At 40.5% G+C, this 13,884-nt stretch overlaps 1 protein-coding gene across 1 annotated transcript in view; it reads left to right on the top strand.

The window, feature by feature from the left end:
* Nucleotides 1-13,884, top strand: part of MED13L (mediator complex subunit 13L) — a 208,600-nt gene that overhangs the window by 91,967 nt on the left and 102,749 nt on the right. Inside the window, 1 exon segment of the mRNA XM_035898424.1 lies at nt 11,558-11,642. Within this exon segment, the coding sequence (XP_035754317.1) occupies nt 11,558-11,642 (85 nt within the window).

The raw sequence follows: 13,884 nt of genomic DNA, 5'->3' as shown, positions 1-13,884 counted from the left end.
AACTTACCTTTTCTTTTGAAAATACAGAACTTAATTTACAAGCATCAAGTCTGACCGTAAACATTCTTGCAATGAGGTTAGGTTATTGCTGAAGCCTGACCCTCTGCTTCTAAAGTATGTATAAACATTATAAGCTGAAATTTATTGCCTAACTTCGCTACTCAAAAATTCTGCCAGCAGTATTAAATTTGGTTTTGCCTGTTGCTGACTATTAATTTCTATTTGTCTATTTGTAGATTGATGGGTGGGGTTTGAGTTTTCTGAAATTGCTTCAACTTTTCCTTCAGCCAGTTTTTAAGTAAACAAATTGCAAAGTCAATTTTGGAGTTCACTCCTGTGTAAAATATTAGAATGAATTCCAGTAGGGAGGTAGGAAAACAAGTAGTAAAATAAGCTTTAAAACATTATTTTCAAGTCATGTATAAACTAGAAGCAAATGTGTTTGCTCACCTTTTTCTAGTTTTTGAAAAGTAATATGAAGAGGACTTATCAGATAAGTTTCACATGCAATGGAATTCATGTTGTAGTTCACACTTAAAACCTTCAGCTGTGATGTGTTTGTGGTACATGATGTCTGTTTAATGTGGGAGGCTGCTATAAAAATACTTTCCAATATTCCTTAGTCAAATAAAAATCTTGTTTTCTCCCAATACGGTGTTATGAGTAAGTTAAGGAAGAGAAGAGTTTGTAATGAAAGTTGTTATCTCAAATAACCGTTAGGTTGAAAAAAATAAAAGAAGAAGAAATAGCAGTCTGGAGGCTGTGAGTGATGGCGCGGTACCAAGAGGAGGTGTGAACTGAGGAAAAAGGAGCACAATTCTCAATTTTTACGCGGAAGAGTAAACTCGAATTTTAGCTAATGGAAAACCAAATATTTACTTGGTTAAATAAGCATACAGCTGAGATGGAAATATCCTAGTTTTTTTGTTTTACAAGGTACAGCCTAGCTAGGTGGAAGGAAGATAGCCGTGATCAGGGAGACACTGGGCAACATCGCACCCTGGAATTCTCCATAAACGCGTCTTTGGATGGGTTGGAGATCTTGTCTTTCTTACACTTACAATCTTAACATACCGATTAAAAACGGTGACAGCCTGCAAACATACTGTAAAGCAGCAAATAATACTGAAAAAAGCTGGCTTTCTTAAAGATGATTATATTTTTTCCTGTCTGTAAATGTGCTCGTTGTGTAACACGAATGCATTAGCCTCCGTGCAACGCAAGAAATGAAAGGCAGCAAGAAGCGGTTCCATTGTTACCACTCCAGGCATGTCTAATGAATCGTGTTTCCGTGTTCTCTTGGTCACGCTGCGGAGCGCCCTTAGCCAGGGCTAAGCCTCCTGGAAAGTGCTCTTTAGGATGATTGTAGCGAGCGCAGAAATGCCGGCTGCGGGGGGGCGGGGAGGGACCACTGCCGAGCACCCTGTGTTCCCCTGCAGCTGCAGGGATTGCTCACCAGGGCTGGCGCAGCAGCGGTGGCCAACTGTTTGAGCGGCGAGCGGAAGGTTTTTTGGGACTTGGCTCATCTGAATCGCCGTTTAAAATGGACCCATCTGTTTTGAGCTGTGCAATTGTTTCTAAGGCAAACCTGTGTTCAAGAAGAGGGGAGAAAGCATCCCGGTACCGCTTTCCAAAATGATCTGTCTGTCTCTCAAGAATGACTTCTTGCATACTTCATAAATGAGAAAAGACTTTTGGTTCCTTTAGCTTTCCAAGTATGGATTAATACAAACTATTTTTCCTAAGAACAAGCCTTGTGTTACTCTGGTGATGGCTGAACTTGCTCTAATTTCTCTTTAGAGACTCGCTGCCTTCGTACATTCAGTTACCTCCAACAGAGCTCGACTGTAGGGGATGGGGAAACACTCTCAACGTGCTATCGATGAAAAACGAGTTACGTTTAGCAAAGAAAAATATAAGTCCACGTTCTCATTGCGTTATGGGTGCAGAGAGGAAGGTCTTACTGGCGCAGATATAATCTAGTAGTTTTGTTTTCTTTGAACCTAGAAAGCTCAAAAGGCAGAAGTGGGGGGTTTGCAGCTGATGTGTGGAATGAGGGTTGTACTGGCTGTGAGTCCGAGGTGGTCACTGAGAATGGGAGGAAATGAAGAGAACTTGGAGATTTGGAAGGGGAAAGAAGAGACCAAACCAAGTTTGGAGAGTACAGATTGTTTCCTGGGATTAGAAAAGCATAGGAATACTTTTAAAAAATCTATTTTCCTTCCAATTTTTTGGGTTACTTTTATGTTCTTCTGAGAAACTATTTTTAATGTCCTTATTTATACCAAAGAGTTGAAGAGGGAAATGGATATAACGGAAAGTGAAAAGTTCAGGAATGTCGGAGGAAATGCTAGAAACTCCCAGGAGTAAACGTAAAGTACTTCTTTCTTAGTGGCATCCTTAGTCCTGAACGCTTCAGAGGAATATAGTGAGAAGCTCTCCAATCTTTTAGTCCATTTTCACTATGGTCAGGTTAATGCTTTTCATCGATAGGAAATACCTCTGCAAAGAAATATGAAGTAGTTTGAAAATAAAACTGCTTAACACAAATACATGGTGGGACAAATGAAACAGTTGATATCAGGGATTTGGGGGGGAATTTTCTGGCATGCGAGAGTGGGTTTCACACTGCAAACAACTTCCCGCTTTACTTTAGGAAGCAATGTAAACCACATAAAGATGGTGCCGTATTTATGTTCCTTTTACTCTTTCTTGGGACAGAGCTGGTGATTGTAAAAGGCATTCAAAGCAAAAACCACACAGCAAACTTAACTATTTTAGTTGGGATTTCTTACATCTCTGAGGAGAGCTGCTCAGCTCTCTGGAATAGCTAATTTTGCATTCCTACATAGAAAGCAGACTTGAGCTATAATTATACAGAAATGTTGATGCTGATTTCATAGATAATAATTTTGGTTTTGGAGAAGTTAGATATTACCTCTGGATTTTTGGAATATTTTGAAGTGAACTTCTAAAGAACCAGCAACGATTACATATTTTGTGTGACCAGTTTGTTCCTAGAGCCCTTTGAGATGTTGCGTAGTTAACCGCGATGCTGAGAAAATGTCACTGTACAGATCTGTACTGTGGTGTGTTAGAATCATAGAATGTTTTGGGTTGGAAGGGACCCCTAGAGGTCATCTAGTCCAACCCCCCTGCAGGGAGCAGGGACACCTTTAACCAGATCAGGTTGCTCAGAGCCCCATCCAGCCTGGTCTTGAACGTTTCCAGGGATGGGGCCTCCACCCCCTCTCTGGGAAACCTGTTCCAGTATTTCACTACCCTCATTGTAAAGAATTTCTTCCTTATATCCAGTCTAAACCTACCCTGGTTTAGTTTAAAACCATTAACCCTTGTCCTGTCACAGCTGGCCCTACTAAAAAGATTTTCCCCATCTTTCCTATGGGCCCCCTTTAGGTACTGAAAGGCCACAATCAGGTCTCCCCTCAGCCTCCTCTTCTCCAGGCTGAACAAGCCCAACTCCCTCAGCCTGACCTCATAGCAGAGGGGCTCCAGCCCTCAGATCATTTTAGTAGCCCTCCTCTGGACCTGCTCCAGCAGTTCCATGTCCTTCTTGTGCTGAGGGCTCCAGAGCTGGACGCAGGGCTCCAGGTGAGGTCTCACAAGGGCAGAGCAGAGGGGCAGAATCACCTCCCTCGACCTGCTGGCTACCTTGTCTTGAATGGACAGGCAAAAGGGATTGTGCAGGAGTAGAGGGATGTGAGAGTATGGGACAGGAATGTAACATTTAATATATATTTAATAAAAATTATTTTGTCCCTATTGGGAGTGAGGAAGCACTAAAAGTAATACTTTAAGTAGTGCTACCATAACCTAAGTGCGGATAGTTACCTACCATCTGGTTTTCAATAAATAGCTATTATGCTAATTTCTGTTTCGATGCGCAACAATTAAAGCATCGTGGTATTCCTGTGATATTCAACAGCTGTTGCCTTTGAAGGTTTTATTTATCTTCTTGAAGTGCAACAATTTTAGTTTCATAGTCAACTCTGCTTGAAAGTGTTAGTTTTTACATAGAAAATTGCGGTCCATTGAAATGCAAACTTGGGTCATGTCTGAACAGCCATCTTCAGCAACAGTTTGCATGGATATTCTGATTTCCCTGGAAGCGTGGTGCGGAACTCGTGCCGTTAAGGATACCTTGGTAGGACATCGACTGTAAATGCTTCTGCGCGTCTACAGCGCGTTTTCTCCACAAACAGATGAACACAAATGGGTCATTCTGGTGAGCGATTCCTCTGGATTGGGGCTTTTTTGGCTGATGAGTTGACTTGGGAGAAAGAGCACCAAGATGAATTCTCAGTCCTGTAAGAGTAAGCAGTACAATTTCCCTATTTTTTTTTGAGAAGGAAATTAGATCTCTAAGTGGGTTGAATCTGATTTAGTAATAAGTCAATTTAATCACTAATGACTTCAAACGCAGATTTTACAAGGTGATCAATGGCAGTATAACAATGATCGATGAATAGCATTGCATTTAATTGGATTTTTATGGGTATAATATAGTTTTTCAGAATTAATGTACCATTGCATTGCTTTGTTACTCTTTTAACTCAATTTTTTAGAAGAAATGATGCTTCAAAATGCTAGTTGGTCTTTGAAATATTGTTTTAAGGGCACGTTAATAAAAATTAAAATGAAAAATTAAATGCTTGCTTTTAGTAATTGAATTTCTGATTTTGTTTGAGTTATTTGGCCATGTGTTTTTAAAAACTGTATCTACACACTGAAAAACCCCCACCTTCTTCATATTTCATGGTAACGAGGAGACAAAATATCAAAGAGTAAGCAGGAACATACACTGCTCTGAATATGAATCCCGGGGAGCAGAGGAACTCCCCTTCCTCAGCAGTTTGACATAGTAATCTTCCCTCGAAGTAATCTCCTTGTCCCATGTGTCCTGCTTTAATCTATCAGTATTTCTGCAGTGTGCAGCAAGAAATTGATTTTCAGTAATTTTAATGGCTGAATAACTGGTCCTGTCCCAGAGTGTTTTTTCATATTTGCAGTGGCCGATGTGGTAACTGAAGGCAGTGTTCTGGATAATAGGTTTCATTAGTTTTGATGCCCGAGGTAAAAAAGCAGTAGGTGGGAATAAAGACTGTTTTTGATGTCTAGACGTTCATTTCAGCTGTTGCTGCAATATGATACATTAAAAGGAAATATGTAACATACCTCTGAGGAAATGTGTATTCTTTGAAACTAATTCTACTTTTAAACTGCATAAGGCAGTGTGACCTGAATTATTAAAATGTGGGTGGCTGCATTTCTTAAAGGTGTAACTATCTCTGCAATACCGGCACAGTCTCAACTTGCTTTCTCTCCTTCCTTACTATATTTCTTTTAAGTAAAATATGTCAGTTTGGTCACCGAAGCAGAACAGAGATCTTATTATCTTTCCAGTATCTCTGCTGCGAGACCTAAAATTATTGAAGTATTTGCTTTGATATTTTGCTGTGACTTCTCTCCTTGAAATTTTTATAATGGTTCCTTTTTTTTTTTTTTTTGAGAACATGGCTGGGTTCATAAAAATCGTTGGATACTTAGAAGACCTTAATATCTTTGACTTGATAATAAAAAGACCCCAAGCCAACTAAGCTGCTCATTAATGTATGTTTAAATTACAAATTTCCACTGTAAGTCTAAATTTTTGTAGTTGCCTTTAATTCTTGTAAGGATAAACATAAAAATCAGCACAAATGTTCTGTTCATTTTTTTAACCTACGACAACAAAATGGTAACAAACATTTTAAAATGTTATATGTGAAGGCTATCGGTTAATTCCCATTCTGTATGGAGACTAGCAGTGAGATTTAGCACCTCTGTCACAATCCCTTATGATAAGCGTCAAATACGCTTTTTTTTTTCCTTTTTGGATTTTCTGCTAATAATATCTTGGCAATGAGAAAATAAAAAGTATTTTCTCTGTGGGATATTTGTTTGCAATTGAAAAACACTGCATTGTATTCTTTTCCAGGTGCTATAACCGAAAGGGTTTTTGCCTTATTCCCGTACACTCCTGTAGGTTGGATAATGGTAATAGGCAGGCACTCGGCTGGAACAGTAACTTTTATTTTTACTACACAGTGCCCTGTCAGCTTACACAGAATTATTTTTTGCCATTGTATCTGTTAAAACACTGCTTTGGTGTTTCATTAACTTTCCATGAAAATTTTAATGGTTGTTTATATTTTTACTTCCTTAACTCTTACAGATGGAAACAGTGATGCCCTTCAGATAAATGAATCGAATATTGTTGCACAGACCTAGCTGCCTCAAGTCTTTCCCCCTGCACCCTTTTGAAAGATACTGAAAATTTCACACTTCTATTTGGATCTGTATGCTTCTTTAGTGCTCTCTATCTCCACTGGATTTAAAGACCATATACTGAGAATGATATAGGAAGGGCAGTTAGACTGACCAAGCAATTTAAAGAATTACAGTTCATGGCAGAGATGATGTGCCCTTATCTTGATTTTTTTCTGAGAATCCAGATTTTTAGAGATGGAATATTAATAGACTTAGTTGTTTATTTTGAGAGGTGATTTCATTTTAACCACACCACTCCCCCACCCCCAACAAAACACTCGCAGTAGTTGCTTATTTCGGTGAGAAATGCACTGGTAAGGTTATCCCTCTATTGCAGGGCAAACAGGGAGAAGGGGACGAACTGCCAGCTTTACAAGAAAGTAAATGCTGCTCCCAGTTGTCACCCTTGACTACTCTGGAATGCACACATGCTTAGATAAGGTAGTTAGCATGAACAGATAAATATATATGATATATACAGAGAGAGAGAGAGAGATCTATACAAATCTATCGCAGCAGAGGATCAGTAGATCTGACAGATCACCCAGGTGAGTACGAGCTTGGACTCCTGGAGGTCATCCAGATGGACATCCTACTCAGAATGGGATTGTGGCAAACAGTGGATCAGATTAACGACAGCTTTGTCTGCCCAGGTCCTGGCGAGTGGTGACCTGCAGTTTTATCCAGTCTGCTTTGCTGCCTCTCCAAAATTCTTGTCTCCTCTTTGACTTCCATGGAGGAAAAAGTAGTTACCTCCTCTATTGTACGCTTTCTCTTACTAAAATTGCATCTTTACTTGATTCTTCCCCTAGAAGTTTTCTTTTCTGAAGATGGCTTTCGCAGTTGTTGTATAGTGTCCAATTTGTTGCCTCTAAAGAAAAATATTTCAACTAGAGTAACATAAAATACCTTTGGGACAGGATATAGGTGCTTGGCAGAAGTGTGCTTCTGAGCCCGTGCAGCACCTGCTTTCTGTTAGCCGGGTGCCTGAGAATGCTGGCAGGCACCACTGGAAGGCTGATGAGGGCTTGAGTTGAAAGCATTGAGTGTTAAAAGCATTACACATCACCGTGTAGACAGAGACCAACAATTATTTCCTTGTCTTCAATCTCCTATAAGGAATTCAAAATACTCTTCAAAAGTCTAAAATCTAGTTACACTGTCCAGTGTGAGGCACTTTGCCATTTACAGGGGTAGTCTAATCTCTAGTGTTGTGCCAAGCTTTGTTACTGGTCACCATTTACGTCCTGAAGTTACAACTTGCTCCAGTTATTTAAGCTCTTTTCGTTTGAAGACTGGATCGGGAAGCCGGAGAGAAGAGAGGAAGGGAAATGCTGCCGTTCTAATTTCTTTTTTTTTTTTTTTTTCCCCCTCCCCATTTTTACTGCAACAGGCATGTGTACATACTCTCATTTGTGAGATGAACATTTTTAGTAGGATAAAGAGGTATTAGAGGTAATTACAGGAAGTATAGTGCATTAATATATCTGGGAATCAAAGGCATTATTTATTATAGGAAAATGGTTATGAAGATGTCTTATGCTTACAGTTACACTTAATAGGGAAATAATTCTATTTCCATTTCATATATAATTTATGTGAATGAAGAGTAATAAAAAAGCCAGTATGGAAAATTAGAAAATGGAGGGATGACACCTCTTCAGACTTACCCCTTTTCCCTGTCCCCCTCACTTGCTGCTCCTCAGCCAGTCTGGTCCCACTGGCAGGCTTGACCCTAGGGATTTACCGACAAGGACCTCCACTGCGAGGTTAACGTTGCTTTTTCCTGCTTTTCCTGGGTTTTGCGACACAGTCCCTTGCATAGCCATTCCTTCTCCTGAGTGCAGGATAACCATGAACATGGCTGTGGTGTTGTGTAGAGAGGGAGAGTGCTGCCAACTTCCATCCCCTCGGTTTTGGTCCCTAACGCTGGGCTATGTAGGCCTTCCATGTTGTGCGGCTCCTGGGGAGAGGGGTCTCAGTTTGTGGAAGAGTAATAGGATGCTATGGCCCAAAGTCACAGCTAAGCAGGGCAAAAGAATACAGGCAATGTCCAGTACCTAAAGAATTTGGTATTGAAATGGTTCCAACTCTGCAGAATGTTACCTTATAAACAGTGTAAAGCAGTGTGATCTGATCTTATTTCTTCTGCAATCAGTGGCGAAATTCTACTCGAAGAAAAGTTTTGAGAGGTGATAGAAGCTGTTCTGTAATTGGGTCCCCTTAGTTTGTTGTGCGTGTTGGGAGTCGATAGTGAGTTAGGACGGAGAATATCAGAACTGGCTGTGAGAAGGTTCCTGAAAAATCATGGAATAGATTCCTGTCTCTCCCCTTTGCCATGAAGTTCTTAATGCAGGGACACACTGGCTTCTGGCACAGATGCTGTGATAGGATTAGGGTGAAACTCAAGAAGAGCTCAGTGCTGTGTAATAGTGAATTTCTTTGGACTCTTACAGATTCTGTCCATTTCAGGACTGTCTAAAAACTTGAATTTTTATTTAAATGTGGAGTTTCATAGAGGTGAACTCGGGTGAGATCTCATACTGTAATACAGAAGTGTTTATGTGTTTGAGAATGGTGTAGTTTTTAAGTGCAAGACTTAAAAATGGTCTTGCGGTTTCTTAAGCTTCAGTAGTCCTGAACTATATAGAATTTATATGTCAATACTTCTGAAAACGCATGGAGTTTCTGAAGTTTCTTAAGAGTACTGATCTAAACATGAAGTCTGAGGCCATGTCAAGTTCTGTCTAGTAAACAGCTACATACTCTGTGTCAGTAAGGTTTTGCAGGCATTAAGGGGGCCTGTAATGATTTTGCAGGGAAAGGTTTTTGGTGCATGCTTCTGGGCAGAAGCACAAGTCTGCCTTTTCATTCTTCTGAGGAAGTTAACTGTGCTATTCGATAAGGTGATTTAGGTACTAAAGCCCTGACTTTTTCATTCTGTAAAAGGAGACAGGCTCTGTTAGCAATATTCACATATCACACAGCATTACATAGTCAAAAAATGTGCTTGTTTGAGGTTATATGACTTACGGTTACTGGGAGAAGCAGCAGAATAACGAACAATGCTGGGGTTTGAGGCTTTGAAGCTATAGTTGAAGACTGCTGGCAATATTAGTATTTTTCATACATCAAAAACTCCTTAGAAGCTTTACTTTAAACATGATTGTAGAGTAAACTTGTCGTGGTTTAACCCCAGCTGGCAGCCAAGCCCTGCACAGCCACTCACTCGCTCCCCCCTGGTGGGATGGTAAAAGAGAAAACTCATGGGGTGAGATGAAGACGGTTTAATAGGTAGAGCAAAAGCCACGCAAGCGAAGCAACACAAGGAATTCATAGAATCATAGGATGGGTTGGGTTGGAAGGGACTTTCAGAGGTCACCTAATCCAGCCCCCCAGCAGTGAGCAGGGACATGTCCAATGGGATCAGGTTGCTCAGAGCCCCGTTCAACCTGGCCTTGAATGTTTCCAGGGATGGGGCCTCCGCCACCTCTTTGGGCAACCTGTGCCAGTGTTTCACCACCGTCACTGTAAAAAATTTCTTCCTTATATCCAGTCTAAATCAACCTTCCTTTAGTTTAAAACTATTACCCGCTGTCTCATCACAGCAGGCCTTGCTGAAAAGATCGTCCCCATCTTTCCTATAGGCCCCCTTTAAGTACTGGAAGGCTGCAGTCAGGTCTGCCCACAGCCTCCTCTTCTCCAGGCTGGACAACCCCAACTCTCTCAGCCTGTCCTCATAGGAGAGGGGCTCCAGCCCTCGCATCATTTTTGTGTCTTCCTCTGGACCCGCTCCAATAAATTCATTCCCTGATTCCCATGGGCAGGCGGGTGCTCAGCCGTCCCCAGCCGGGCTCCATCACGCGTAAGGGTGACTTGGGCAGACAAACGCCATCGCTCCAAACGTCCCCCCCTTCCTCCTCCTTCCCCCAGCTCTATGTGCTGAGCATGGCATCATACGGTGTGGGATACCCCTGGGGTCAGTTGGGGTCAGCTGTCCCGGCCGTGTCCCCTCCCAGCTCCTTGTGCCCCCCAGCCTCTCGCTGGTGGGGTGGGGTGAGCAGCAGGACTGGCCTTGGCTCTGTGTCAGCCCTGCTCACCAGGAATGAAAGCATCCTGGGGTGATCAGCACAAATCCAAACCACGGCCCCGTACCAGCTACTGGGAAGAGAATGAGCTCCACCCCAACCAAAACGAGCACAAACCTATATTTAGATAATGATCTCTGCATGATAGACATGCTGTTGGACAGTTTCATCCTTTAAATTGGCCAAGGAGGGGTGTTAAGTATTCAGTTCTTAACGTGCTGTAGAATTTTATGTTTGCATTTCTGAAGATCTTCAGAGTATTCCTGTAAAATTGAAATGACAGAAATCAGACAATTAACAAATTTTTACTCCTTCACAAAGTTATTTAATCTTCTGTTTTTACTCTGCAGCTGAGATTGCATTTTCTGGCTGATTAAGATTTAGAATCTGCTACAAGAATATAAAAAATAGTTTTGCTCTTGGTAGTTTTAGCATCCAAAGCAATGGAGTAAGGACAAGAGATACTTTTGAGGATTGTATATCCTTCAGGCACTTATTCAGGCGACTCGTTCTTGCTGACCTCCACTGTGAGAGATAGATTTTATTTTTTTTAATATATATAATTTTTTTTTTTTGGTAACTCTCTAAAATCTCTGCAGTTTGGTACCAAGTTTGCAGTTTTTATTTTGGAGTAAAAACCTGCTGTGTACTTCATATATTCACCGTGTATCTCTTAAATTGCAATAACTTCAGTACAACGGAGGAATTTCACTTGAGTGTGGCAGTGAGAGGTTCAGGAGAGTTGTTTAATGTTGTTTAAGTTATGTAAATTGATTTTACACCTTTAATGATTCCCTTTGTTTCTTGATTGTCTGCATCTGCAGTTAAGTTTTAAAGGATCTCTCAGCAGTCATGGCAAAGAAAGATCACGAATTCCTCACCCTCCTGCTTTAATATTGAATGCTTTGACAAATGTGGTTTGCTTTTATGCTTTTGTGTTTTGGTGTTTGTTTTTTTTTTTTTTTTTTAAATTAAAAGTTGGTGTCTTCTGCAATTATAGATTAAAGCCACTTTGGCAATATAGGTAACTGTTGAAGCTGTTTCATGTAACATGCTACTGTTGAAAATTAAAGCTGTTGATTTGTAGAAATGCTTGTGTTTCCCTATTCTGAGCATGTCGACATGTTATGTTTTTGTAGTGGTGGAAGAAGGGTTGTGGGAGAATGGACTTTCCTATGAGTGTCGGACCCTGCTCTTCAAAGCAATTCATAATCTTCTGGAAAGGTAAGAAACACTCTATTGCACTCAGATATTTCATTTTGATGTTTAAAATAACACAGGATACCTACAGACCATATTGTTACTGATCTTAAACCATGTTTTTTTAGAGGTAGGACTTTAGTGCAAGAGATGGAGATAGGTTCTCGGGATAGAGATGGATCTCTTAAGTCATTGGCTCTGGTAATGTAACATAAAATGCAGTGCAGACTGATTAAATGCTCATGCAAAGAATAATGTCAATGTATATTTGTGCTTGCATTCTTCTCAGGGAGCTGTTTCAGAAGCAAAAATAAAAAGTTGTTCTTGAGGTGCTTATAGAGAGAAATTGTATCTGACCTCCAACCCCTTTGATGAGTTAAATAGTACATATCTTAATGGGTAACATGAAAAGATCTTAACTCTGTTCTTCCAAACATCCTAGTTACATGCGTGTTAAAATCTGACTAAATTTCTGCACAATATTCAGGGTGAAGCTCAATGGTTCCTGGCTCTGACAGGCCTAATGTATCCTAGCATTGCTTTATTTTGTCTCCATCATGTATATATACACAAACACATATATAAATATATGTATATATGACTTGACTGCAAAGTTATTCTGTGATTAGTTAATACACTTACGGCTTTTTCTTCTTAATCCAGCTATCAACTCTTAAGCTTAGGGAAGATTATTTTGTTGTTAGGCCTTCAGTGTATGACATTGCATCTTGGGCTACTGCATTTTATTCCTTCTCTGTTACTGCAGTTCTTCAGGTCATCATCACCTTCCTGTATTATATCTCAGTTCTTCTTTTTACAAAATTGCAGGTCTTCTCAGAATTAAGTGTCATTAGGCTATTTCCGCTTTTTCTGAATTTATAATAATAACAGCATCAAGGTACGATGCACCTCTCCCGTTCCTTTGTGTTACAGAAATTTTGCAGAATGTAGCGTTGAATATTTTATTCTTTTGGAAAATAAGCTAATTAAAAATACTTTGATCTTGTCTCATTTAGTATCCTATTTGCTTTGATGTAGGGTTGGTAGTAATGGGGTTTGCATTATATTCCTGAGGTTGTGTTTCCGTGAGGGTAGTGACTGTCCCCTGTTACCTGTCCGTACCTGCAAGCGAGGGAAGTTTGGATGGGCCACCTGCGTGCGTGTACACGGGTCCAAGGAACAGTTGTTACGTTTCCTATTGTCTATTTCATTGGTCTTTTTAGAGGATTTTTATATAAGTAATGGACTACTTAGAGTGAATAGACGTATAGAAATGAAATTCCAAGTCTAGAACGTTCCCTAGTTCTTTTGTAGCTTTGCAGTATAAAAGGGAAAAATAGTTTTATGTGTTTATTAATCTGTCGCACCCAGCCAACTGGCTTTTAAGTATGACTCCTAGTGGATATTTTATTCAGTGGATCTTTTTAAACTTGTGAAGTAAATTTTAAATAATTTTTTTTTTTAAATAACTTAATTGAAATCAGTTGGCAGCGTTAGCAAAATTGTTCTGTCCAGCTGTGACTGAAAAGTCTTCAGAGCTCTTTTTCCTTCAGCAATAGCCTTTGAAATACAGTTGGTCAACACACATCAAATGCTTGCTGGAAGCCTCATTTCACGTCCCGGTAAGCTGCTCTGACTCGGGCCACAGCCTCGGCCTCTTGCCCTGGGGAACGGCAGTCCCACCCCGCTCCTGCCGCGTGCCGATGGGGCTGGAGAACCATGCTGAGCTGCCCCGGCGGGTGCCCCCAGGAACACCCTTCCTCTAGGAGGCCTTCAATGAAATAGTTACCACGGTGCCTTAGGATGATGGTTACCAAATATCTATTCAATTTGCTACCACATTTTTACAGCGTTATAGCTGAGTTTCAGTTGTACACATCAGGTTTTTGGGTTTTTTTTGTTGTTTGCCATACCAAATCTTAAGTTACCATCATCATTTAAAATAACAGCAGTAAGTGTGGAGGCCTCAGTAAAAAGAGAAGTAAGAATTCAATTTTTAAAGACCCATTTTATTCTGTGTTTAGGGAAAGCTTGATTAATAAAAAGGAAGTCTGGAATTTCTTTTTGATCTTATCAGGAAGTGGCAGGGCTATTGCCTGTGCTTGAAGTTTTGTGGGTTTGGGTTTTTTTGGTTTATTTTGCAGTTAGTGAAGGACAGCTTTTCTTCTCTCGGAGACCTGTTGTGTCCCACCGCGATGTAATTTTCTCAGCAGGGCAGTTTGGTCTCTGGCTAGCTGCAGCTGCGGGTAACGCAGCTCCTGCGGGA

This window comes from Egretta garzetta, unplaced genomic scaffold (assembly GCF_000687185.1).
Source record: "Egretta garzetta isolate BGI_Z169 unplaced genomic scaffold, ASM68718v1 scaffold7, whole genome shotgun sequence".
NCBI lineage: Eukaryota > Metazoa > Chordata > Aves > Pelecaniformes > Ardeidae > Egretta > Egretta garzetta.
The sequence above is the reverse complement of the archived record's forward strand: the minus strand, read 5'-3'. Positions and strand labels throughout refer to the sequence as shown.